The following is a 24,862-nucleotide window of genomic DNA, read 5'->3' on the forward strand; positions in this document are numbered from 1 at the left end:
TCTATTGGAGCAGATTCTCCATTGTTCCATTCCTGCACTCAGCATAGAATTGGAGCAGGAGGCAGGTCCTTGATGAAACTTAGAGCCATCTAAGGACTGTTCTACATTGTACCATCTTGTAACAGCTCCTTAGGGGACATTATTCTAAGAATAGCCAGAGAGCAATGCATTCTAGTTATACCTCAACCCTCCCTAGAGAACCCACTATAGTGAGGGCTGAACTGGGGAGACAGCATAGAGCTGTTGCAGCAGTTCTATTCTTGCCCAGGGAAAATGCTTTTGTTGGGGTCATCTTGGGGCTGCTTTCACCTCTGCTGTAGGCCGTCTATGCTAGGCTAGTGGTATAAAAGGGTCAGAGCATATTCCAGAATCTGGCTGATCAGGAACACTTCTCTAGAAATGTTTGTACATTCCTGAAAAATATTAAGTATGTTGTTAGTATAGTAGAATGACCAACTTCTATAATTTGACATGTGTGGGCCCTCCTAACGTACCTTCCTTTGGGAATTTGATTTTATAAATACCTGTTACCAGCAAAGCATTGGTGTCCAAGAGAGGTCCAAGGATAAGTTATCTCTGGCAAGGATGATTAACCATTGTCCACAACTCTTCTGCCGGATTTTATAGATGAAATCTCCACATAATGACTGAAAAGCCGGGTTTCCTTTAACTTACAAAAAAAAAATGGTGAAATGATAAAGAGGAATGATACAAAATCAGAAAAGGGGTATAAGATATAGTGGTGTATAGGGAAATTAGTGTAAATATAAAAAATATTTGAAGGAAACAGTAAAAACAATTGTCTTGTGTTGCATTGAATTGTAGCTAAAATGGAACAAGTATGAGTCCATTTCAGCAACAATACTTGTAAAGACATCAGTGCTGCAAAATATCCTTGTGGCTCCAAGTCATCTGTGCATTCTTGAAATGTTTTCTGAAGCTTTGTTACACATAGTCCTTTAGCAAAGAAATAGAATGAAGTGCTTGAAAAGTTGTGCGTACATTCATTTGAATTATGCTAATGTATTATCATAAGCCTAGTTACTTCACAGTTGGTGGGATACGTTCTTTCCTCTTTCCCCAAAGGACATCGGGCATCCGTGTTGTTATTCTGTAAAGCCAGCTTTAAAGTATAAACCCAATAGATTTTCTTAATAAGCTCATTGCTCTACTGTAAATAGTTTGGGGCATAGTAAAAAACCTGAACCTTAGTTATAGTAGCAAAAGGGTCAACATATCAGATTAGTAATCTTGGCAAGGAAGATATGACTCATTTAAGGAAACTGATATTTGTAGGTCACATTGATAAATACAAGTCTGAACCATCCAACCCAGGGACTTTATACTAGTGAAATTAAAATAAAGATTTAACTCTTTTAAAATTTCTTATTTTAGTGGTAATTTATATAATAGTGAACATCTTCAGATTGCATAACAGATATTAAACTAATTTATAATGCCTTTTTAGGAGAGGTACTGTAAATAATAATAATTACCATTTTGCAGATGAGGAAACTGATAGAGAGGTTAAGTGATTTGACTAAAGCATAAGGCAAATTAGCAAAAGAACTGGGATTAGATTTAGGGAATTTATGGCTCCCAGCCATTTATTCATACCACTGTACTGCCCCTCTTACAGGTGAATTATCATTTTCTTTCTCTTTGAACAGCTCACTCAGATTTATTCACACACAATCTCAAGGCTGATTACATGCTAACAAAACTAGATGAAAGAAGAAATAGATTTTAGTTTTAATTTGTGGAAGAAAGTAATATGTGACTGTTTTCTATTATTTATATTTGATGTATTTCTAAAATATTGCAGTGGCAGTTGAGCAGTATTCCATTCTTATTTTCCATCAAATAGCTGGTCGGACTTTATGAAAGGCTTTGTTGTTGTTTTTTTAAACAGTTCAGCTGCATTTTTTATGTCTCATACATTTTTAGCAAGATCAATCACAGTAGCATAAGGTGTTTTTGTCTTTTCTTTCACAGTTCATCTGCCCATTAGTACTTATTTCACACCTGAAGTCATTATTTTTATAACCGCATAATGACTTAAACAGCAATCAGTTATAATGCTACCTAGTCAAGTTTTTAATTGTCCAGTCATACAAAAATGTTTATATTAACCTACTATACATCATCTCTTTTACAAATACCAGAAAGTGTGGGATACATCCAATAGATGTTAGAGATTGGTTCTATAGGAAGACACAAAAGCAACATTTCATTTGTTTGGCTTTGTTAGAACAATACCCCAGGTTCATAGACTAATAGACTTTTAAGGCCAGAACGGACCATCATGATCATCTAGTCTGACCTCCTAAACTTTGCAGGCCACAGAACCTCATCCATCCACTCTTGTAATAGACCCCTAACCTCTGGCCGAGTTACTGAACCTCACGTTATGATTTAAAGACTTCAAGTTACAGGGTATCCACCATTTACACTGACCCACAGAATTCATCGTTTAGTTTTCTGGTCTCCATGTTCTAACACAATGCTAAGGTGTTCGAGTTGTTTAACTCAAACGAAACACTGTTTTTCGATGTTTTATATTTGTAAAAAGCATAATACAATGAAACAGGTAACCAACAAGTGTTCCAATGACCATGATTATTTATTTTTATAATCTGTTCTTGTATTTTGGGCTGTAAATTTCTGAGACAGGGACACTGTTTTAATGGGTTAGCAAAGAGCCTTGCACAATGGAGCCTATCACAGGGTGAGCTGACCTTTTATAGGGGCTTGAGGGTCAGCTGCACATAGTCCTAGGACCTAGGCTCAGGCCAACTGCCCCGATTAAGAGAATAAGTCCTGGGATCACAGGGTATAAAGGTGAGATTCTGAACCAGGCCCGCTGGGATAGAAAGAACAGCCTGAGTTCAGGGAAAGAAACCGGGAGATTCTTTCTCCTTAGCTCCTGAGCAGAGTTCCTGGGAAGGGAGCTCCATAAAGAGTAGGGGAGGATCTTGTATGTGGAGCTTATGTTGAATTGTTTTATGTTTGAGAAATGAAACGCAATTCTGCAGGAAAAGGAATGAATCTTGATGGCATAGGGAGGGTGGTGGGTGTTTATTTTGTATACACTGGTTTAGAGAGCCCCATTCTGGTTAGTCCTGCGATGTTACCATAATGTAAATGATAAAGAATAATGAAGTTTTAAAAATAAAATTCAGGAAAGCAGTTTAGATTTTGTTAAACTTCAAAGACAAACCAAACAACAAAACAAAACTACACTACCTTTTGGGTCTAAGCTGCCCAATAGTATTCCTTTACCCCAGTGATATCCTGAAGGGTTTGAAATGAAAATTAGCCATGCTGCTACAAACAAAAATCTAATGATCACCAAGAAAAAGTGTCCTTTTAAGTTTCCTTTAAAAACTAAATCCATTGTTATATAGGCTCTACTCATTTGTGAGAGGTCACACCCAATAGTTGTTTGTTTCTCTGTTCAGATTTACTTCGGAGATTCCAGCTAGGCATATCAGATTTATTTAGGGAATCTGTCTGGCAAGTTACAACTGTAAATATAGCAAACAATCCGTCTGTCATATTCTGCTTGTTGTGTACACAAGCAAGCTTGAGAACATAACATAAGAACGGCCATACTAGACCAGACCAATGGTCCATCTGGCCCCAGTATCCTGTCTTCCAGCAGTGGTCACTGCCAGTTGATTCAGAGGGAATGAACAGAACAGTGATTTTGCTATGATCCATCCATGTCGTCCAATCCCAGCTTCTGGCAGTTGAAAGTTTAGAGACACTTGGAGCATGGGGTTACGTCTGTGACCATCTTGGCTAATAGCTAGTGATTGATCCTCCATTAATTTATCTAATTCTTTTTTGAACCCTTTACAAGTTCTACAGGTTAACTGTGCATTGTGTGAAGAAGTATTTCTTTGTTTTAAACCTGCATGAAAATCCATCTAGATGTCTTTCAGTTCAGCCACTCCAGTCTCAAGAGCCTGTACCCTCTCTGAGGATAATGGGCTGCTTGCACTATATGCACACACACACTACCTGCCACAAGGATTCAATGAAATAAGCTGGATAGCCTCTACTCTGTTGCTGGACTTCTGCCCACATTATTTTTACTCTGTTTTTTATTTTGTTTTGGGTGGGAGTGTGAGGATGGGAGGCTTTTAGCCTAAGTTTGGAGTATATTGATTAGAGAGGAAGAGTAAGAGGCAGATATGTCTAAACTCCACTGTAAAAATCCCCTGTTTGCTAGCTCCTCTCATTGCTTAGGAGCTGGCTTTTTAAACCCCTATTCTCCATGAGTTAGCTTCTGCTCCTTCTCCGGGATCCTAAAGGTTTTGTGGATCGAAGGATAGCAGGCTAGAGCCTCATTAGTAAGCTCTCAACCTAGCTTAGCAGGCCACTTGGCTCAACATGCAGCCCCCACAACTTAGAGCTTCTATCTCAGAAGTGAGCAAACTACAGCCCGCAGGCCACATCTGGCCCATCCTGCCCAGCCCTTGAGCTCCCGGCAGGGGAGGCTAGCCCCTGGCCCCTACCCTGCTATTCCCCTCCCATGCAGCCTCAGGACTGGGCGGCAGCATGGCTGCGAGAGCCGCCGGCCCGCCCCGGTGCTCTAGACTGCACGGCGGCGTGGTTGGCTCTGGTCAGGCGGCGTGGCTGCCAATCCTGGCACTCTGAGCGGCATGGTAAGGGGGCAGGGAGCAGGGGGTTGAATAAGGGCACGGGATCCCGGGGGGGCAGTCAGGGGACAGGGAGCAGGGGGGCGGTTGGATAGGCGTGGCAGTCCCAGGGGGCCTGTCAGGGGAGAGGGTGTGGATAGGGGTTGGGGCAGTCAGGGGACAGGGAGCGGGGGGGGGTGGATGGGGGTGCGGTCCTGGGGGGGTGGTTAGGGGCAGGGAGTCCCAGGAGGGGCGGTCAGGGGACAAGGAGCGGGGGGGGTTGGATGGGTCAGAGGTTCTGAGGGGGGCAGGAAGTGGGAGGGGGCACAGCCTTCCCTAACCAGCCCTCCATACAGTTTTGGAACCCTGATGTGGCCCTCAGGCCAAAAAGTTTGCCCGCCCCGTTCTCTCTCCTTATTTTATTAGTGCTTTTATTATATGACATTAGCACTTCTGTTATAGATGTAAAAGTGTTGTTTTACAGAGTAATCGTTACAAACAGGATACCTCTAGTAATAGAAGCGTGTTGGAAAAAGTGTTCAGCCTGTGTGTATTCTGAAACATTACTGTGTTCCTGCTATATGTGTTTTAGCCATAATAGTGGCTTTGAACGGGTCGCAGTATCAGACCTTTTATTTCTGTACTAGCTTTTCATCATCCCCATTAATCCTTTTTCTGCACACATCATTACCATTCTACCTCTCTCGAAACAACCTGCTACTACACCAAATGGCCCCAATTACTTGTGGTGAGGGGAAAACAATTTTGTAAAAGTATGTGTGCAGAAGTGTGAAAGGGATGCAGAGTTATGCTTTCAGTACCTGGTTTGTACTGTGCAGGGGTTATGGTAAAGTGTTGCTTGTGAGTGGAGGAGTAGAGGGCATGTACCATTGAGGGGCTTAACTTTCCATGTTTTGTTTTTTTGGGTCGGATATATTTATATGCAACATCCCTAGCTGTTTCACAACTGAGGTTTTTGTGTGTGTGTTAATATATAACTGATGATATACCACCAGTGATTCAAGGTAAAAGCCTCCACTTCATTTTCCTAAAACAGTTGAGCTTGGGATCTCTTACTTGAAACAGGGTGTGCAGAATTAGAGGCTGAATGAAACAAGATTCCTCCCTAAAGACCAAATCCCAGTAGTAATGCTGTGAAAAAGGGTTCAGGAAGGACAATGCAACATAAAATTTCCCAATATTTAGACTACTGTTCAGTGGTCTGGGGAGGCATCTGTAGGAATTAGCTAGAGACTCACCATGTCGGAGTCTCTAGGGTTATCCTGGAACTTCTGAGAGAGATTGTATTCCTTTGCATGCTGCCTATATTTGTCCTGTTATCTCTAGCAGGAGCCGCTGCTTCAGCAAATTACTCTTAACTGTAGATTGAAGGGAATGACAAATTTAAAAGTAACGTACCTTTCCCTAAGCAAGCCCCTAGAGCTCACTGAACATTGAGGCTCACAACAACCTGGGATCTTAGTTTGTTTGTTCTGGTTGTAAGCTGTTCAGAGCAGGGGTGCTGTCATGTTGTCAGATTTGTAGGCAGTGCTATTAAGCGATGCCTATAGTTAGGGTTGCCTAAAACTTTCTATTATAAGACCCTGTTTTCAGTTACTTATAGCTTTGATAAACTTTAAACTATTTGGTCTAAAACTTTCCATTCAAATATCCAGTAAAAATGGTTTCTAGCACCTTCAAGTTTGAAATTCGGCAAGAGGGACACCCTTGTGTCAGATGCATGCTTTTTGTTGTCCCTGTGAAAATCCCCCTACATTTGGTAAATGTTGTTAGCCTCTGAAAATCACCTTTCAGAATTTGCTGAGGTTTGTTAGTTTGACAGCTAAGTTCTCCAAAGATGCTGTCTGCATTGGGTATGCTGCCGCCCAGGGCTGCAAGTTCTGAGTAGGACTTTCCCTGCAATCGCTGCTCCTTGATGCTAGGGGTTGATGTGACACCAACACAGGAACTGTGAGTGGGAATAGTCTCTCCTTTGCTCTTACTGCTCCTACTGATGTTGCCCAGGCAACACAGAAGAGTAGGAAGTTATCTTCCCTGATGCAGAGGGGTATAGGAGCTGGCCAGGGGATGGGGAGATATGCTAGGAGAAGAAGGGTTTTTAACAGTAATGCACACTCACCTCCAGATCCTCAATTCCTGAGATCCAACGTTCCTCTGCTGTCTAAATTAAGGCCAGAAGGATGATTAGATCATTATTCTGACCTCTTGTGTATCACAGGCCATTAAATTTCATCCAGTTTAGTAAATGGCAGTGAAACCCATTGCCAAAGTTTGCATCTCATCCCCCTCTAATGACTAGTACACTCAGAGAGTAACTATTACTACCAGTTAGTCTGTTAATTCAAGTTGCAGAGGTCTGTGCTGTGGGTCTATAGGTTCCAACCCTGCAAATGACCCATGCAGGGATCAGTACCATTCCATATGATAGAATTTGCTTTTTCAGTTTGCTTTTTTAAAAACGGAGGAAATTACATACAAAAAAACTACATTAGAAGAACTTAATGGTTCCAAAGTCAAAAGCACTCAAAAATAAGCAAATGTGGCAGGATCCCCATGGAAAAAATAATGTAATCATGTTATTAAAATTGTATCATAATACATATGTTATGCACAAGGGGGCTGAATTAAGGTTGCTTGGGCAACCCTACTGTAGAGGCACATCCATCTCTTGAGCGAGTGGATTTAAAAAACCCTTCCATCACTGTACTGTCTCTATGACAATGCTACACATAGTATAGCTGCAGCTGTGCCGCTATAGTATTTGTAGTGCAGGCGTACTTTTATGAGGTTGCATGGGCAACTTTAATTCTGGTATTTCCTAACGTTTGAATACTTTACTTTGCAACCTAATGTTTTTTTAAATATTTTTTTATGTATGTAATATGTCTGTAAAGCACCTAGGACACTAAGATCTCAATGCTGATGTGGGTCTTTGGCACTTAAATATAAATATTAAATAAATGAATCTGCAGTTTTTCAGAATGTGCACTTCTTTCTAGTGGAAAAGAACATGCTGTGCAGACAGGAAAGGTAAGGTCCTTGCTGGGCATGTATTTTGTAGCCATTCATTCATTCATTCCAGTTGGAATTAGATTTAGGGCCTGTATCTCCCCTACCTTTAACCTTGTGTAGTCATTTACATCTGTGCAAAATGGACGTAAAATGCTATCGTAGCACCACTTTGCTCAGTTGTAAATGACTACCAACGTACCGGGTAGTTGTGAATCAAGCCCTGTTGTTGACGTTTGGTATGGAATAGTTCAGGTGTGGTTATAAATCTGAGGGCTGGGTGGGATAGAACTACGTAATGCTTTTTTATTTCTTAGTGCTCTAAGTATAACTGGAAAATTGTTCTAATTTTGAAATCACTGTTTCCATTGATGTCCTGTGCTGGGACTATGGGATCCTCCTGTGCTGGGGGCTATTAATTGTGCATATCAGTTTGAAGGATCAGGTCCTTAGTTCATAACCCGGCCAACAGAAAGTACTCATGACCACTGCCACTGATGCACAAGCACAGCATATCCATGAAACCTCAGCTTTTTCGTTACTCAGAGCTGTCACTGTGATACAGCAAAGCTGTTGGGCCAAAGAAGCTCATATTTTATATTTAGCTTGACAGTGTAAATAGAGAAGTGCTTTAAAAAGCCTGTACATTCCAGCTAGGAGCTCTACCAAGGCCTGTTAATCCACAAGTGTAAGGCTTGAGCCTGTGATGTGTTGAATACCTGCAACTCATTGAGTTCAGTTCTCAGCACTTCTCATAGTTAGAACTTTTGTGAGGGTTACTAATTAAATGTCTCTGCTTTTTTTATTTAAAAAGTTTGTTTGTTTTAAAAGTTAAAGGGGAAATCCTAAATTAAATACATTATCAAAAAGCAATAATATGATACCTAACTTGAGGAGGGAGGGAAGGTCTTGAGGTTTAAAACGTAGCACTGGGGAGTTAAGATATCTGGGATCTAGTCCAAGCTCTGCCACAGACTTCCTGTGTGATCTTGGGCAAGGCATTTATCTTCTCTGTGCCTTGATTTTTCCATCTGCCCAATGGGGATAACATTCTAAGGCTAAATTATTTAGTGTCTACAAATTAACTTGTGTGGGTTTATTTCATTACGCTGTGACAGCCTATGTTCATGGGCATATTTTGGTTGTATGGTTATATCTTCAAACCCACAAACCCCAAAGGCATGAGATGGACCCAAAATGAAGTAAACAACAACAAAAGCAGGATGAACCTTGAAATAATGTGGATTCCTTATCTTTATCATGTCTAAAGTTTTCTACAACTTCACTGCCAAGATTTCATATTTTGAATGTCAATGAATGGGTATTATTGTTTATTTAACATTTATATTACGGGGTGTGTGTGTGTGTGTTACAAGTAGAGGATACAGTAATAGTAATCGAAATTGCGGGCAGTGAAGTAATTTTGCCCACAAAGTTGGGAAAAAACAAAGACCCTCTCCAACAAAACCACAGTGTCCCAGCCCCATGCGGTTCTCTATTGGTGATGGTTGTACTACTTTGGTTAGCTTCCTTCTTGTGTCTGGCTACTCAAGGTCACCTGTGAGCATTGCAGCTGGGGAATAGCCAGCGCACAGGAGTGCCCCAGCCATGTACCTTCTCTCACCCTCAACACACTAATAATAGTCCCCGAAATGGGAGCTCTTATGGGGGTTTCAGAGGCCACACTTCACCTGTTGGGAGAACCCCTTCACAGAGGGTATAGTCTGAGGAAGAAACTCGTGGCTGTAGCACACCTGTGAATTCTCCAATCTGTCAGCTTTATCCCATTCCATATATCCTTTGTTTCTTTCCCCTCATTCACTTCTGCCTCTCCACTAAACCCCCTGGATTTTCCTACCTCTCCCACAGTCTTTTCACTCTGTCTTCCCTTCCTGCCAAAATTCTCTCTCTCTCAGTTCTCCCCATATGCTCACTTCTCTTCTATCTTTCCTCCAAATCCTCTCTTTCTCCCTTCCTTTCCTTTAAGTCTCTTTCCTTCTTCCTCCACAGTCTCTCCTCTCATTCCCTATCCAATTCCTGCCTCCCAAAGCAGTCTGACTTCCTTCCCTTCCCTCAAATACCCCAGGCTCCGTTTACACTACATAGGTCGATGTAATGCTGCTTATGTCAACCGAATTATATCAGTGCACACACTACAGCCTTGTCCTGCCTATGTAAGTGCCCTATGACACCGACATCATAACTCCACCTCCACAAGAGGCATAGGTCTTATGTCAGTATAGTTAGTGTCTGTGCACTAATGTCAGTATAGTTAGTAGACACTGTGTAGGCAATGTAGTGTCTGTGTAGGTACTGTGTTACTTACATTGGCTGAAAGAAAAGGAGTACTTGTGGCACCTTAGAGACTAACAAATTTATTAGAGCATAAGCTTTCGTGAGCTACAGCTCAAAGTGAGCTGTAGCTCACGAAAGCTTATGCTCTAATAAATTTGTTAGTCTCTAAGGTGCCACAAGTACTCCTTTTCTTTTTGCGAATACAGACTAACACGGCTGCTACTCTGAAACCTTACATTGGCTGTTAGCTCTCTTGTCAATTTCACAGTTCCAGCGGACAAGAAAGCCAGACATCATCCTCTGGAGAGCTGGGTGGTTGGACCCTGGTCCCAGCTGGGAGCCAAGGCAAGAAGCCTAGGTGGCTGGTCCCGGTTCCCAGCTGGCACTTGGAGTGAGAAGCCCAGGCAGCTGGACCCTGCTCCCCACTGGGAGCCAGGGACAGAAGCCTGGGTGGCTGTACCCTGCTCCCCACTGGAAGCCCGGGAGAGAAGCCCGGGTGGCTGGACTATGCTCCTGGTGGAGAACAGGGAGGCAAGAAGCCCTGGGTGACTTCCCTCCCGCTTCTGGAAGGGAATGGGGAGATGGGGCAGGGAAAGCCTGTCGGGAACCTCTGGGGCAGCCGGGCTCCCAGGAGGGAGCTGCCAGCAGAGCTGAGAGACCAGGCTCTCAGCTCTCCCCACTGCCTCTCTTAAGTGGTTGGAAGCGCTCTTGGCGAGGACGTGCACCATCAACCCGAGGAGAGTAATGTGGACGTACACCACAACAGTAATTACTGTGGTGGCTGTAAGTCAACCTAATATAGGTCGACTTAAGTTTTTAGTGTAGACATACGCCCAGTCTGGCCTACCTCTCCCAAACTACTTAAACTCTTCTCTTCTTCAAGTCTTTAATTGCTTATATACCAATGCTAGGAGCCTGGGTTACAAACAAGAGGATTTGGAATTGCAAATTTATGAGCATAAATTTAATCTAGTTGATATTACTGAAACCTGGTGGGATGATTCCCATGATTTGAATTTTAAAATCAGTGCTTATAACCTATTATGGAAGGATTGAATGGACAAAAGAGGAGGGGGAATGTCAAAAATGGCATTACCTGTTTCTGAGTCACTGATAACTCAGAGGAAAATGAGTATTTGTGGTATCTTAGAGACTAACAAATTTATTTGAGCATAAGCTTTCGTGAGCTACAGCTCACTTCATCGGATGCACCGATGAATGGAGTTGTAGCTCACGAAAGCTTATGCTCAAATACATTTGTTAGTCTCTAAGGTGCCACAAGTACTCCTTTTCTTTTTGCGAATACAGACTAACACGGCCGCTACTCTGAAACCTGTCAGAAGAAAATTATTCTGAATGTTTATGGATCAATGTCCTAACAGATAAAGCACAAGATGGGATACTAGTTGATGTCTGCTAGAGACCATCAAATCTCATTGGATCTATTTATAATGTATAGGGGAAAAAGCTGTGTGATCTTGGACAGTGTGACAGTGACATATACTGGAGTTCTCATGCTGCCAGGACTAAAACATCCTTGGAATTTCTATATATTATAGATGACTATTTCCTACCTGCATCCGACTCAGGAGAATTCTATGTTAGACTTAATAGAATCGTAGGACTGGACGGGACCTCGAGAGGTCATCTAGTTCAGTCCCCTGCACTCATGGCAGGACTAAGGATTATCTAGATTCTAGACCATCCCTCACAGGTGTTTGTCTAATCTGCTCTTAAAAATCTCTAATGATGGAGATTCCGCAACCTGCCTGGGCAGTTTATTTCAGTACTTAACCACCCTGACAGTTAGGAAGTTTTTCTTAATGTCCAACCTAAACTGCCCTTACTGCAATTTAAGCCCATTGCATCTTGTCCTATCCTCAAAGGTTAAAGAGAATAATTTTTCTCCCTCCTCCTTGTAACAACCTTTTGTGTATTTGAAAACTGTTATCATGTCCCCTCTCAGTCTTCTCTTCTACAGACAAAACAAACCCAATTTTGTTCAATCTTTCCTCATAGGACATGTTTTCTAGACCTTTAATTTTTGTTGTTGTTGCTCTTTCCTGGACTCTCTCCGATTTGTCCACATAAGACTCCAGTTGATGCCTAATCAGCATGGAATAGAATGGAAGAATTACTTCTCATGTCTTGCTTACAACACTCCTACTAATGCATTCCAGAATGATGATGATGATGATTTTTGCAACAGTATTCTGCTGTTGACTCATACTTAACTTGTGATCCACTATGACCCCCAGATTCCTTTCTGCAGAACTCCTTCCTAGACAGTCATTTCCTATTTTATATGTGTACAACTGATTGTTCCTTCCTAAGTGGAGTACTTTGCATTTGTCCTTACTGAATTTCATTCTGTTTACTTCAGACCATTTCTCCAGTTTGTTCAGATCATTTTGAATTTTAATCCTACCCGCTAAAGCACTTGTAACTCCTCCCAGCTTGGTATTGTCCTCAAACTTTGTAAGTGTACTCTGTATGCCATTATCTAAATCACTGATGAAGATATTGAATAGAACTAGACCCAGAACTGATCCTTGCAGGACTCCACTCGATATGCCCTTCCAGCTTGACTGTGAACCACTGATGGGAATGGTTTTCCAACCAGTTAGGCACCCACCTTATAGTAGCTCCATCTAGGTTGTATTTCCCTAGTTTGTTTATGAGAAGATCATGTGAGACAGTATCAAAAGCCTTATTAAAGTCAAGATGACAGGTTTCAGAGTAGCAGCCGTGTTAGTCTGTATTCGCAAAAAGAAAAGGAGTACTTGTGGCACCTTAGAGACTAACAAATTTATTTGAGCATAAGCTTTCATGAGCTACAGCTCACTTAATCGAATGCATCCGATGAAATGAAAAAGAAAGCTATATTAGATTGGTTTGACATGATTTGTTCTTAACAAATCCATGCTGACTGTTACTTATCACCTTATTATCTTCTCTGTATTTGCAAATTGATTGCTTAATTATTTGCTCCATTATCTTTCCGGGTACTAAAGTTAAGCTGACTGGTCTGTAATTCCCCGGGTTGTCCTTATTTCCTTTTTTACAGAGGGGCACTATATTTGCCCTTTTCCAGTCCTCTGGAATCTTTCCCTTCTTCCAGAACTTTTCAGATAATTGCTAATGGCTCAGATATCTCCTCAATCAGCTCCTTGAGTATTCTAGGATGCATTTCATCAGGCCCTGGTGACTTGAAGACATCTATCTTTTCTAAGTAATTTTTAACTTATTCTTTCTCTATTTTAGCCTCTGATCCTACCTTATTTTCACTGGCATTCACTATGTTACATATCCATTTGCTAACCTTTTTGGTGAAAACTGAAACAAAAAAATGAATTTAACACTTCTACCATTTCCACATCTTATATTAGTTATTGTTTCATCTTGACAGTAACTGATCATAGAAGTAAAAGGAACTGATCATAGAAGTAAAAATTAATGGTAACTTAGATACAAATCATGACTTGATTACATTTATAATGTGCAAACTGAATAAAATCCAGATCCGTGATATATATACTTAATGCTTTAAAAGGGCTATTTTCAAAAAGCTGAAGACAATCTTGATCCAGATCAGCTGTCAGGAAGAATTTAATCAGAAAAAAATGTGAATGATAGTTGGAAATTGTTTAAGAATACTTTATTAGAAACCCAAGAAGCCACATCAAGGAAGAAGGCCATACTGACTAAAAAAGTGACCTGATGTAGAGGGGAGTGAAGGCAGCTGTTAAATAAATAAATATCTGACAAATGGAAGAAATGGGAAGTTGAGAGTTATGAATATGAATCAGAATGTATGAATTATAGAAAATTGATAAGGGAAGCAAAGACACACAAGGAGAACTCTATGGCCAGCAGAATTAAGGAAAATAAGGAATTTTTAAAAGTATATTAGGAACAAAAGAATCCTAATAATGGTATTAGTTCATTACTATGTGGAAATGGTAGCATTATCAATAGTAATGCAGAAAAGGCAGAAGTGTTCAATAAATATTTTTGTTCTGTATTTGGGGAAAAAAACAAATGACATAGTCATGTCATATATGATAACATTCTGTCCATCCCACCAGCATCTCAGGAGAATGTTAAAAAAGCAGCTGATTTTTAATAAGTTTTGGAACACTGGGAAATTTCCAGAAGACCATAAGAAAGTTAACGTTATGCCACTATTTTAAAAGGGTAAACCGGATTACTGGTGCAATTATAGGCCTGTCAGACTGACATTGATCCCGGTCAAGATAATAGAAAGACTGAATTAAAGGAAGGTGATATAAGTAATGCCAATCAACCTGGGTTTATGGAAAATACATCCTGTCAAACTAACCTGATGTCTTTTTTTAAGTTTAGAGGTTTGATTGATGAAGCTAATAGTGTTGATGAAATATACTTAGACTTCTGTAAGGCATTTTACTTGGTACCACATGACAGTTTGATTAAAAATCTAAAATGATATAATGTTAACATGGCACACATTAAATGGATTAAAAGCTGGCTAACTGATAGGTCTTCAAATGTAATCATAAATGAGGAATCATCATCAAGTGGGTGTGTTTCTTGTGGAGTTCCATGGGATTGGTTCTTGGCCCTATGCTTTTTAAAATTTTTATCAGTGACCTGAAAGAAAATATAAAATCATCACTGATAAAGTTTGCAGATGACACAAAAATTGGGGAAGTGGTAAATAATGAAAAATACAGATCACTGGTTCACAGAGATCTGGATCGCTTGGTAAACTGAGCACAAGCAAACAATAAGCATTTTAATATGGCTAAGTGTAAATGTATACATCTGGGAACAAAGAATGTAGGCCACACTTACAGAATGGGGAACTCTCTTCTGAGAAGCAGTGACTCTGATAGAGATTTGTCAGTTGTGATTAATCAGCTGAAAATGAGCTCCCAATGCGATGCTGTGGCCAAAAGAGCTACTGTGATCCTAGGTTTCAGAGTAGCAGCCATGTTATCCGCAAAAAGAAAAGTAATACTTGTGGCACCTTAGAGACTAACAAATTTATTTGAGTATAAGCTTTCGTGAGCTACATCTCACTTCATCGGATGCATACAGTGGAAATACTGCATGCATCCGATGAAGTGAGCTGTAGCTCACAAAAGCTTATGCTCAAATAAATGTACTGTATGCATCCGATGAAGTGAGCTGTAGCTCACAAAAGCTTATGCTCAAATAAATTTGTTAGTCTCTAAAGTGCCACAAGTACTTCTTTTCTTCTTACTGTGATCCTAGGATGCGTAAAATAAATGAATCTTGAGTAGGAATAGAGAGGTTATTTTAGCTCTGTATGTGGTGCTGGTATGATTGGTGCTGGAATACGATATCTAGTTCTGGTGCCACAGTTCAAGAAGAATGTTGATATATTGCAGAGGGTTCAGGGAAGAGCCACAACAATGGTTAAAGGATTAGAAAACCTGCCTTATAGTGATAGACTCAAACAGCTCGTTCTATTTAGCTTAACAAAGAGAAAATTAAAGGATGATTTGATTACATGAGGAACAGATATGTAATAATGGGCTCTTCAATCTAGCAGAGAAAGGTATAACAGGAGCTAATGGCTGGAATTTGAAGCTAGACAAATTTAGACTGGAAATATGGTGTAATTTTTCAACAGAGAGGTAATTAACACTGGAACAATTTACCAAGGGTTATGGTACATTCTCCATCACTGGCTATTTTTAAATCAAGATTAGATGTTTTTTTCTAAAAGATCTGCTCTAGGAATATTTGGGGAAGTTCTATGGCCTGTGTTATATAGGAAGTCAAACTGGATGATCACAATGGTGCCCTCTGGCCTTGGAATGTATCCGTTTATGAATCTTCCTCTGTTCTTCCTCTCTCTTTCACTCCCCCCACAACCCCCAGCTTCCCAAACAACTCTTCACCTGTCCTTCTCACAAAGGGCAATTTCTCCTCTAAATACCCTCTCACCAAGTTGTTCCACTTTCTAAGTCCCACCTAAGTCTGTGTCAGTGGGAGCTGCTTGGATGCTCCATACTTCTGAAAATCAGGCCACTTACTTAGTTGCCTAAATATGGTTTTAGAAGCCAAACTTTAGACATTTTTGAAAATTTTGGTCAGTATTGGTTAGGCACTCAAAGTCAGGAAATACCAAAGTTAAGTTTGCATGTGTAACCTTAACTGTGCCCCCTTGTACATAAGCACTGTAATGCTGTCTTTAATTACATTATAATATACACTATTAAATATTGTCATATAATACACAGATTTCAGAGTGGTAGTCCTCTTAGTCTGTATCAGCAAAAAAAAAAAATGAGGAGTACTTGTGGCACCTTAGAGACTAACAAATGTATTTGGGCATAAGCTGTCATGGGCTTCATCGGATGCATGCAGTGGAAAATACAGTAGGAAGATATATATATATACACACACACACACAGAACATGAAAAAATGGGTGTTGCCATACCAACTGTAACGAGACCAATTAATTAAGGTGGGCTATTATCAGCAGGAGAAAAAATACCTTTTGTAGTGATAATCAGGATGGCTCATTTCAAACAGTTGACAAGAAGATGTAAGTAACGGTAGGGAGAAAACAATTGGCATGGGGAAATAGTTTTTACTTTGTGCAATGACCCATCCACTCCCAGTCTTTATTCAAGCTTAATTTAATGGTGACCAGTTTGCAAATTAATTCCAATTCTGCAGTTTCTCATTGGAGTCTGTTTTTGAAGTTTTTTTGTTGGAGAATTGTGACTTTTAGGTCTGAAATTGAGTGACCAGAGAGGTTGAAGTGTTCTCCAACTGGTTTTTGAATGTTACAATTCTTGATGTCTGATTTGTGTCCATTTATTCTTTTGCGTAGAGTGTGTCTGGTTTGGCCAGTTTACATGGCAGAGGGGCATTGTTGGCACATGATGGCATATGTCACATTAGTAGATGTGCAGGTGAATGAACCTCTTATGGTGTGGCTGATGTAATTAGCTCCTATGATGGTGTCCCTTGAATAGATATGTGGACAGAGTTGGCAACAGGCTTTGTTGCAAGGATAGGTTCCTGGGTTAGTGTTTTTGTTGTGTGATGTGTGGTTGCTGGTGAGTATTTACTTCAGGTTGGGGGGGCTGTCTGTAAGCGAGGACTGGCCTGTCTCCCAAGATCTGTGAGAGTGAGGGATCGTTCTTCAGGATAGGTTGTAGATCCTTGATGTTGCACTGGAGAGGTTTTAGTCGGGGGCTGAAAGTGATGGCTAATGGCGTTCTGTTACTTTCTTTGTTGGACTTGTCCTGGAGTAGGTGACTTCTGGGTATTCTTCTGGCTCTGTCAATCTGTCAATTCTCCAACAAAAAAACTTCAAAAACAGAGTCCAATGAGAAACTGCAGAATTGGAATTAATTTGCAAACTGGACACCATTAAATTAAGCTTGAATAAAGACTGGGAGTGGATGGGTCATTGCACAAAGTAAAAACTATTTCCCCATGCCAATTGTTTTCCCCCTACTGTTACTCACATCTTCTTGTCAACTGTTTGAAATGGGCCATCCTGATGATCACTATAAAAGGTATTTTTTCTCCTGCTGATAATAGCCCACCTTAATTAATTGGTCTCGTTACAGTTGGTATTGCAACACCCATTTTTTCATGTTCTCTGTGTATATATATCTTCCTATTGTATTTTCCACTGCATGCATCTGATGAAGCCCATGAAAGCTTATGCCCAAATAAATTTGTTAGTCTCTAAGGTGTCACAGGTACTCCTTGTTTTTATATAATACACAGTTTTTCTAAAAGCATGGATGGAGCTTCTTATAGAACTATGTACTGCAAAATATGATTTTTTTCTTCTCAGTGTTCTTTTAATAGAAAATGACTTTGTGGATTCTACTTAGCATACAAAATAGCTTCATTATTCTAAAAAAGTAATCACTTCTTTGGTCAGGTAGAATCTGTATAAAACTCTTAATTATGCAACCCAGTTTGTATGTTTTTAAAGCAGAGTTAGAGCAGAAATCATGTCTACAGTCATCTTGTCTACAGATAAAGTTTATTTTTGTAGTAATGTATTGTTATTTACATTTGTGTCAAATGTGTTGGCCTTCAAATGAACTTTATAAAAAAATACCCCCATGAATATCATTTTAATTAAGAAAAAATTTAAGTTCACAATAAAAGTAAATGCTTAGAGAACATTTAAACAATTAGAAGCTTATTGCAGCCTTACATGAAACCTTTTAGAAATGATCTGTAGTTTTAAAAAATCCAATTAACATTCTTTCGGTTAGAAACGGGGGTTTTACCTGTTATAAAGACACTCCTCCCCCTTTTTTTTTCAAGAAACAAGAAGTTCATACCAAATTCTACCATCTTCATTTTTTATAAACAGAACAAATAATAAGTAGTTGTTTATAACATTCAATAATGCAATCTACGGACTTACTGATAAATTAATTGGAAACCGTGGCTCTAATACATTATTTTGGAATTTAAGCACATTAGATTGAATTGTTTCTGAAGCAGCATGCCTATTTATTGTATCTTCTACATTTATCTGTTTGAGTCATTCCCAATTTTCGGATTGTTGTCTAGAATATTGGTGCAATACCTGTCTCAATTGGTTATTCCCTTGTCGTGAATAACTTGATGAAAGAGGCTGATTTTTAATATTTTGTTTAATTTAGTCTGCACTAGTTTACTGCATTAACTGCATATTTTCAGTGTCCATGATAAAAAGGTGGTGATTGTTTTTCAAAATGTTGATTTTTAAAAGGTTGAATATAAACTGATATTTTATTTGTTTTGTCAGGTTAATTATTAAAAAGTGCCTTTGTGAAGTCACTTTTACAAGAGAAGACTGCGACACCTGAATGTGTTTTCAAAATATTATCTCTGTCAGCTAGACGTCGCCCTGACCTTATATGTCACAGAAGACACCTCAACTGTCTTCGTTTGCCAATTGCTTGATGTGAAACTAGCTTCCATATTAAAAAAGCTGAAGAAAGAATTACTGCCAGGACGTGAATAAGCTGACTACATTGCTTTTCCTGTGTAATCAATACCAGCAAGCAGCCTGCAAAGAATTAATATTATCTCAAGGAGTGCCATTGCACTGAAGTAACTTTATTTAAAACGGTTGTCAGCGATCCAATCAAGAGACTCAGATATTTTACAGTCAGAGATGCTACTGAGCATGATTTTTTTGCAGCCAAAAGTCTACAAGTGGGACATATTGATTGATGAGTGACTGCTTGCTGATAAATTGTCTTTGCTCATTCTGCTTGGTGTGTATTGGGCTCCATTAAGCAATTTATTACTTCATTGCCGATAGAAAAAAAGCACAGAGCTTCTCTCTCTCAACTATAGTTTTTGGAATTGTTGTAGATTGGTTTGGCATAATTCACTTAATAGTCATTCACAAAACCTAAATCAGTTTTTCATTATGGCTTTGAATGTTGCTCCTGTAAGAGATACAAAATGGCTGACATTAGAAGTGTGCCGACAATTTCAGAGAGGAACTTGTTCACGTTCTGATGAGGAATGCAAATTTGCACATCCCCCCAAAAGTTGCCAGATTGAAAATGGAAGAGTTATTGCCTGCTTTGATTCCCTAAAGGTAAGGAAGAAAGTTGTATGTGTTGATGCTAATGCTAAAATACAAATACTTTACAAAAACTTTACATCAAAAATATAAATAATAATTTCATCTTAACGTTCATACATTGGAAACAATTTGTTCTAGGAGTACTGCATGTGTTGCAGATTTTGTTTGTCTTAAGTTTTGGTTATGTAAGCTTTAAAAGAATTTGTGTTTGAGTGTTTTCCTGTCAGATGTAAATGTTTGTTGTTTACACATCCAAACTGTATAAGCTATGGAATGCACGATTATTGACATCTAATTTGACCATTGTGTTCACACGAGTACCTTTCATGCTTTATCACTGTTCCATGTCAAATGAGAACAAATGTCTGGTTTAAAACTTAGGCCATTGTGCCATTGATAATAAAGCAATTTACAATAAGTTAAAGGTTTCAGAGTAGCAGATGTGTTAGTCTGTATTCGCAAAAAGAAAAGGAGTACTTGTGGCACCTTAGAGACTAACAAATTTATTTGAGCATAAGCTTTCGTGAGCTACAGCTCACTTAGCTCACGAAAGCTTATGCTCAAATAAATTTGTTAGTCTCTAAGGTGCTACAAGTACTCCTTTTCTTTTTGTGAATAAGTTAAAGGGTTTAATTTAGATCCACAGAAAAATAGATATGTTGACTGAGTTGGCAACAGGCTTTGTTGCAAGGATAGGTTTCTGGGTTAGTGTTTTTGTTCAACTTTAACTCACCGTATCATGCCTACTCTAGGTATTGGCAGGTCTAAGCTGAGTCCATAGCATTACTAGTCGTATGCTGTTTCTACTGTATAGACTGTGAAGTAAGTTAAGAATAGAGTGGAAGCTTACAAGTACACTCTTGTGAGTTAACATTGGTAGCCAGTCATATTTCCTAACTTCTCATATCTTAAAACTTTAGCCTTTTTAAACAAACAGACAAGGCATAAACTTACAGGACTTTCTGAGACGAAAGCTTTTTATGTTTAAGTATATATGCATATTTTTAGCATGAGAAACAACAATCAGTTTGACAAGAGGGAGAAATACAACTTGAATGATAGGCATATTCAGGGTACTCCTAAGGTGCCAGAAGCTGGTCCAGGTTTCTCTTCAATGACAGGTTGGTCCTGGAGAGGCGGCCTGTGAGAACTACTGAGGCTTTCTGGTGATGAAGACAACGGTTATTTAAAGAATAATGAAAGTGTAGAGTTTATCAAAAATGTGAGTTTGGATACAGGAAAAAAATAAGTGAAATGTGATGGGGAAGAACATTGTGGTGAGCAGGAAATGCGGCTCCTTACTGTTTTCTCTGGTTTTAGTTGGCTGAGATTTTGCCAATTTTATCCATTAGCTACAGCATGCATTTACACCACTCAAAGACAGGGCTGGTGCAACACCCTGACCCATATCTGGGAGTGAAAATGATTGATGCTACCATCAAAATTGTTGCTGCTACCATCAAAGCAAGAGATCGACTCACTGGGTGTGCCATGAGAGGGAGGCCTGTCTAGGTTTTGTATGAACAGGTAATTGGCTCTGTTGAGCAAGGCTGTGCAGCTTTGGATTTCCCCCATCTGAAGTCAGTTATTGTGGACTTTGACTTCACTGCACTTCAGTGCTCAAGGAACTGGCCGCACCACTCTCATTCTCTGTTTTCCACTAGCTTGGGGTTACTAGTTATTTGGTGTGGTCAGCTGTTCTTCGGCAGGAGCAAGACACGTGGGTAATTTCATTTCAAACCTCTCTGAGAAGACGACAGCATTTCCTTGTCTGGGTCAAGCCTTCTGGGGATGGATTTTCCCTGGCAATTCTGCGGAGATAGGTCTGAGGCTCCACGGGTCTTAAACCTGGGTCCACAGGTCTCTAAGCAACCCACATATCCTAGCCACTGTCTGGCAGTTTGCTGGGCTGAGTGGCTCATGGAACCCTAGCCCCACCAGAGGCACCACACACAGGAATCTTGACTGAAAGAGTGCTTGGACCCACCAATTGGTCTGGCTGTACTACTTAAGCCAGAAGGAGGCAACTGGGAAAGGCCCTGACTGGATGCTACATTGGACCCTGCCTTCTTGCCTGAGTCCTGCTTTTCTGCTGTGTTCATGATCCCTGCCCCTGTCCTACGACACTGACTCTGGCTCTGACCATTGGTTGGAGTCACTGATTCTGATTCCAACTCTGAACTTTGGCCCTGGCATTCGGCCTCTGACTCTGATTATGACCTTTGGCTCCGAATCTCAAGAAAGAGATCTTGGAGTCACTGTGGATAGTTCTCTAAAAACATCCATTCAATGTGCATTGGCAGTCAAAGAAGCGAATAGAATGTTGGGAATCATTAAGAAATGGATAGATAATAAGACAGAAAATATAATAATGTCTCTCTATAAACCCACATCTTGAATACTGCATGCAGATGTGGTCGCCCCATCTCAAAAAAAAATATATTGGAATGGGAAAAGGTTCAGAAAAAGGCAACAAAATGATTGGGGTATGGAACGGCTGCCGTATGAGGAGTGATTAATAAGACTGAGTCTTTTCAGCTTGGAAAAGAGACAACTAAGGAGGGGATATGATAGAGATCTATAAAATCATGAATGGTGTGGAGAAAGTAAATAAAGTGTTGTTTACTCCTTTTCATAACACAAGAACTAAGGGTCACCAAATGGAATTAATAGGCAACAGGTTTAAAAGAAACAAAAGGAAATATTTCTTCACAAAACCTGTGGAACTTTTTACCAGAGGATGTTGTGACGGGCAAGTCTATAACAGGGATCAAAAAATAACTAGATAAGTTCATGGGGGATAGGTCCGTCAGTGACTATTACCCAGGATGGACAGGAATGGTGTCCCTAGCCTCTGTTTGCCAGAAGCTGGGAATGGGTGACAGGGAATGGATCACTTGATGATTCTGTTCTGTTCGTTCCTTCTGGGGCACCTGGCATTGGCCACTGTTTGAAGACAGGATACTGGGGTAGATGGACCTTTGGTCTGACCCAGTATGGCCATTCTTATCTGGCTTGACCCTTAGTTTTGGCATCTAGCCTCTGACTCTGGTTCTGACCTTTTGGCTCTGTTTTCTGGTACCTGACTCGTGTTCTGACCACTAGGAATGACTGTCCAGGTCCCAGTCCCTAAAACTAGCTGCCTCATGATCCTGGCAAGGGTGCTGAGCAAAGAGATGATTGTTTGGGTTTTTTTTCTGAATGGAACCAGTATCAGTCCAAAATGCTATGGGTGCTGATTGGATGAAGGAAGGTGCTAGAGAACCTTTCCCTCCAACCCCCCAGCTCAGACCCATTGGTTACAGGAGTTGGCCTTCCTTTGAAGGGCTGCCAAGATAGTGTGAGGACATAATATTTCATCCTTCATCTTCTATCAACTCGGTTCATTTTCTCTAGGGCTGGATGGAACATGCCATTGGAAGTCCTGGTTCACTGAAGCTGTCTGTCCTTGTCTGGATGTTTTAGTGCCAAGGAACAGAAAGTACTATCCAAATCAAACTGGCACTCTTCAGAGAGTAACTTTGCACATACCAATAGACTGCCACTTAACAGTCTGACTGTGTCCTTGATTGGGGTGAAGGGAGGTGGGACTGACTTGAACCTTTTTTCTGGGTTTTGGGAGTATGATAGCATCAGGAAGCATAAAGTGCTTGGGGTTTAGCTGGGCCAGTTGGAGGAAGTGGATGATAGTGCTGATAAGTAAAAGTTAAACTGCATGTGAGCTGAAGAAGACTTGGCTTAAATAATGCTTTCTGGGCACTCTTTCATGGTGTGGCTACTTTGACCCATCAACACTCCTGCAGGCAGTGGTGCCCAACCTTATTACACAGGAGGGCCATATAAACCTAAGCACAACCTTGTGAGGGCCAAACAGATTCTTCACATTTTAGTTTATCACTTTTACTGATTTATGTTTTACGTTCAGCTTGTTTTGTATGTATTTAGCTAGATTATTTCTAAGTATAGTACTGTCTATTTGCACACATATGTAAACTAAAATGATGACAAAACGCTAATGAATCTGCTGTTAGTATATTATGTTGAAGCAGGCACACGCCTTATGAAATGCTCTGCTGGGCCATAGATTAGGCATCCCTGCCCTAAGCCAAATGCAGCCTCTTGTATTTTCATTTTCATTTCCCCCCCCATCGCTGCCCAGATGTACTCTCTCCAGCCTTTGCTTAGTCAGCTTATTTTTTGGTGCAGAGTCCTCCATTTCTTTATTTTCCAGCCTTTCCCACAGAATAGACTGTCCCCAAAGAAGAAAGTTTCCTTTTCCATGGTAAGTGCCACCAACAAATATCTGGGCTTGTGTACATGCAGGATTGTGCTGATTCAACTAAAGCCGTGATTTAAAAAGGACACAGTTAAAACTGGTGTGTGGACTCTTTTCAACCAATGTAAACCTGGTTTACTTTGATTTATCTTAAGTTGATTAGGAACAGGTGTAAACTAAATCAAAATAAGCTATTCTTAAACTGACGTGAGTGTGTCTAAACAGGGTTTTGCACTGGTTTAAGTAAATGTTTAAAAACTGGTTTAAGTTAAACTTATGCAATTTCAGTGTGTAGACAAAGCCTCGGTCTCTTTTGTGAACAGTTTCTACTTGGCTGGCTGCTGCAGCATCACCGCTGAGAGCATATGAGGCCACTTCAAGTGCCAGAGAGCTGTCAGATTTTAAAACTTTGGGCACTATGACAAAGTTCCTCCTCTACCTTGGTGGGTCTTGAGCTTATTGGCAGATTTGCTCGCCTTGGAGCTTCATGGCAGCCCTCAGTTGGCCATTTTTGTGAACCCACAGTCCAGGTTGATGACTCCTGTGTCTGACCAGGAGTTGGGAGGTTTGGGGGGAACCCGGGCCCTCCCTTTACTCTGGGTTCCAGCCCAGGGCCCTGTGGAATGCAGCTGTCTAGAGTGTCTCCTGGAACAGCTGTGCGACAGCTACAACTCCCTGGGCTACTTCCCCATGGCCTCCTCCAACACCTTCTTTATCCTCACCATAGGACCTTCCTCCTGGTGTCTGATAATGCTTGTACTCCTCAGTCCTCCAACGTTCTCACTCTCAGCTCCTAGCACCTCTTGCTCCCAGCTCCTCACACACACACCACAAACTGAAGTGAGCTCCTTTTTAAACCCAGGTGCCCCGATTAGCCTGCCTTAATTGATTCTAGCAGCTTCTTGATTGGCTGCAGGTGTTCTAATCAGCCTGCCTGTCTTAATTGTCTCCAGAAGTTCCTGATTGTTCTGGAACCTTCCCTGTTACCTTACCCAGGGAAAGGGACCTACTTAAGCTGGGGCTAATATATC

General features: G+C 40.5%; 1 protein-coding gene across 31 annotated transcripts in view; it reads left to right on the top strand.

Moving 5' to 3' along the window:
- The window catches only part of MBNL2 (muscleblind like splicing regulator 2), a 181,211-nt gene that overhangs the window by 46,298 nt on the left and 110,051 nt on the right, over nucleotides 1–24,862 (top strand). For 16 of the 31 annotated variants that reach the window (XM_038405879.2, XM_038405826.2, XM_038405802.2 and 13 more), the window contains exon 2: nucleotides 18,761–19,567. In XM_038405879.2, coding sequence (XP_038261807.1) covers nucleotides 19,394–19,567 — 174 coding nt within the window. In that variant the 5' untranslated portion in view covers nucleotides 18,761–19,393. Of the gene's footprint in view, nucleotides 1–18,760; nucleotides 19,981–20,181; nucleotides 23,838–24,862 lie in introns of those variants that run through there. The other 15 variants (XM_043504680.1, XM_043504677.1, XM_043504687.1 and 12 more) reach the window with 3 other exon arrangements.

Source organism: Dermochelys coriacea, chromosome 1 (genome assembly GCF_009764565.3).
Source record: "Dermochelys coriacea isolate rDerCor1 chromosome 1, rDerCor1.pri.v4, whole genome shotgun sequence".
In the NCBI taxonomy this organism is placed as follows: domain Eukaryota; kingdom Metazoa; phylum Chordata; order Testudines; family Dermochelyidae; genus Dermochelys; species Dermochelys coriacea.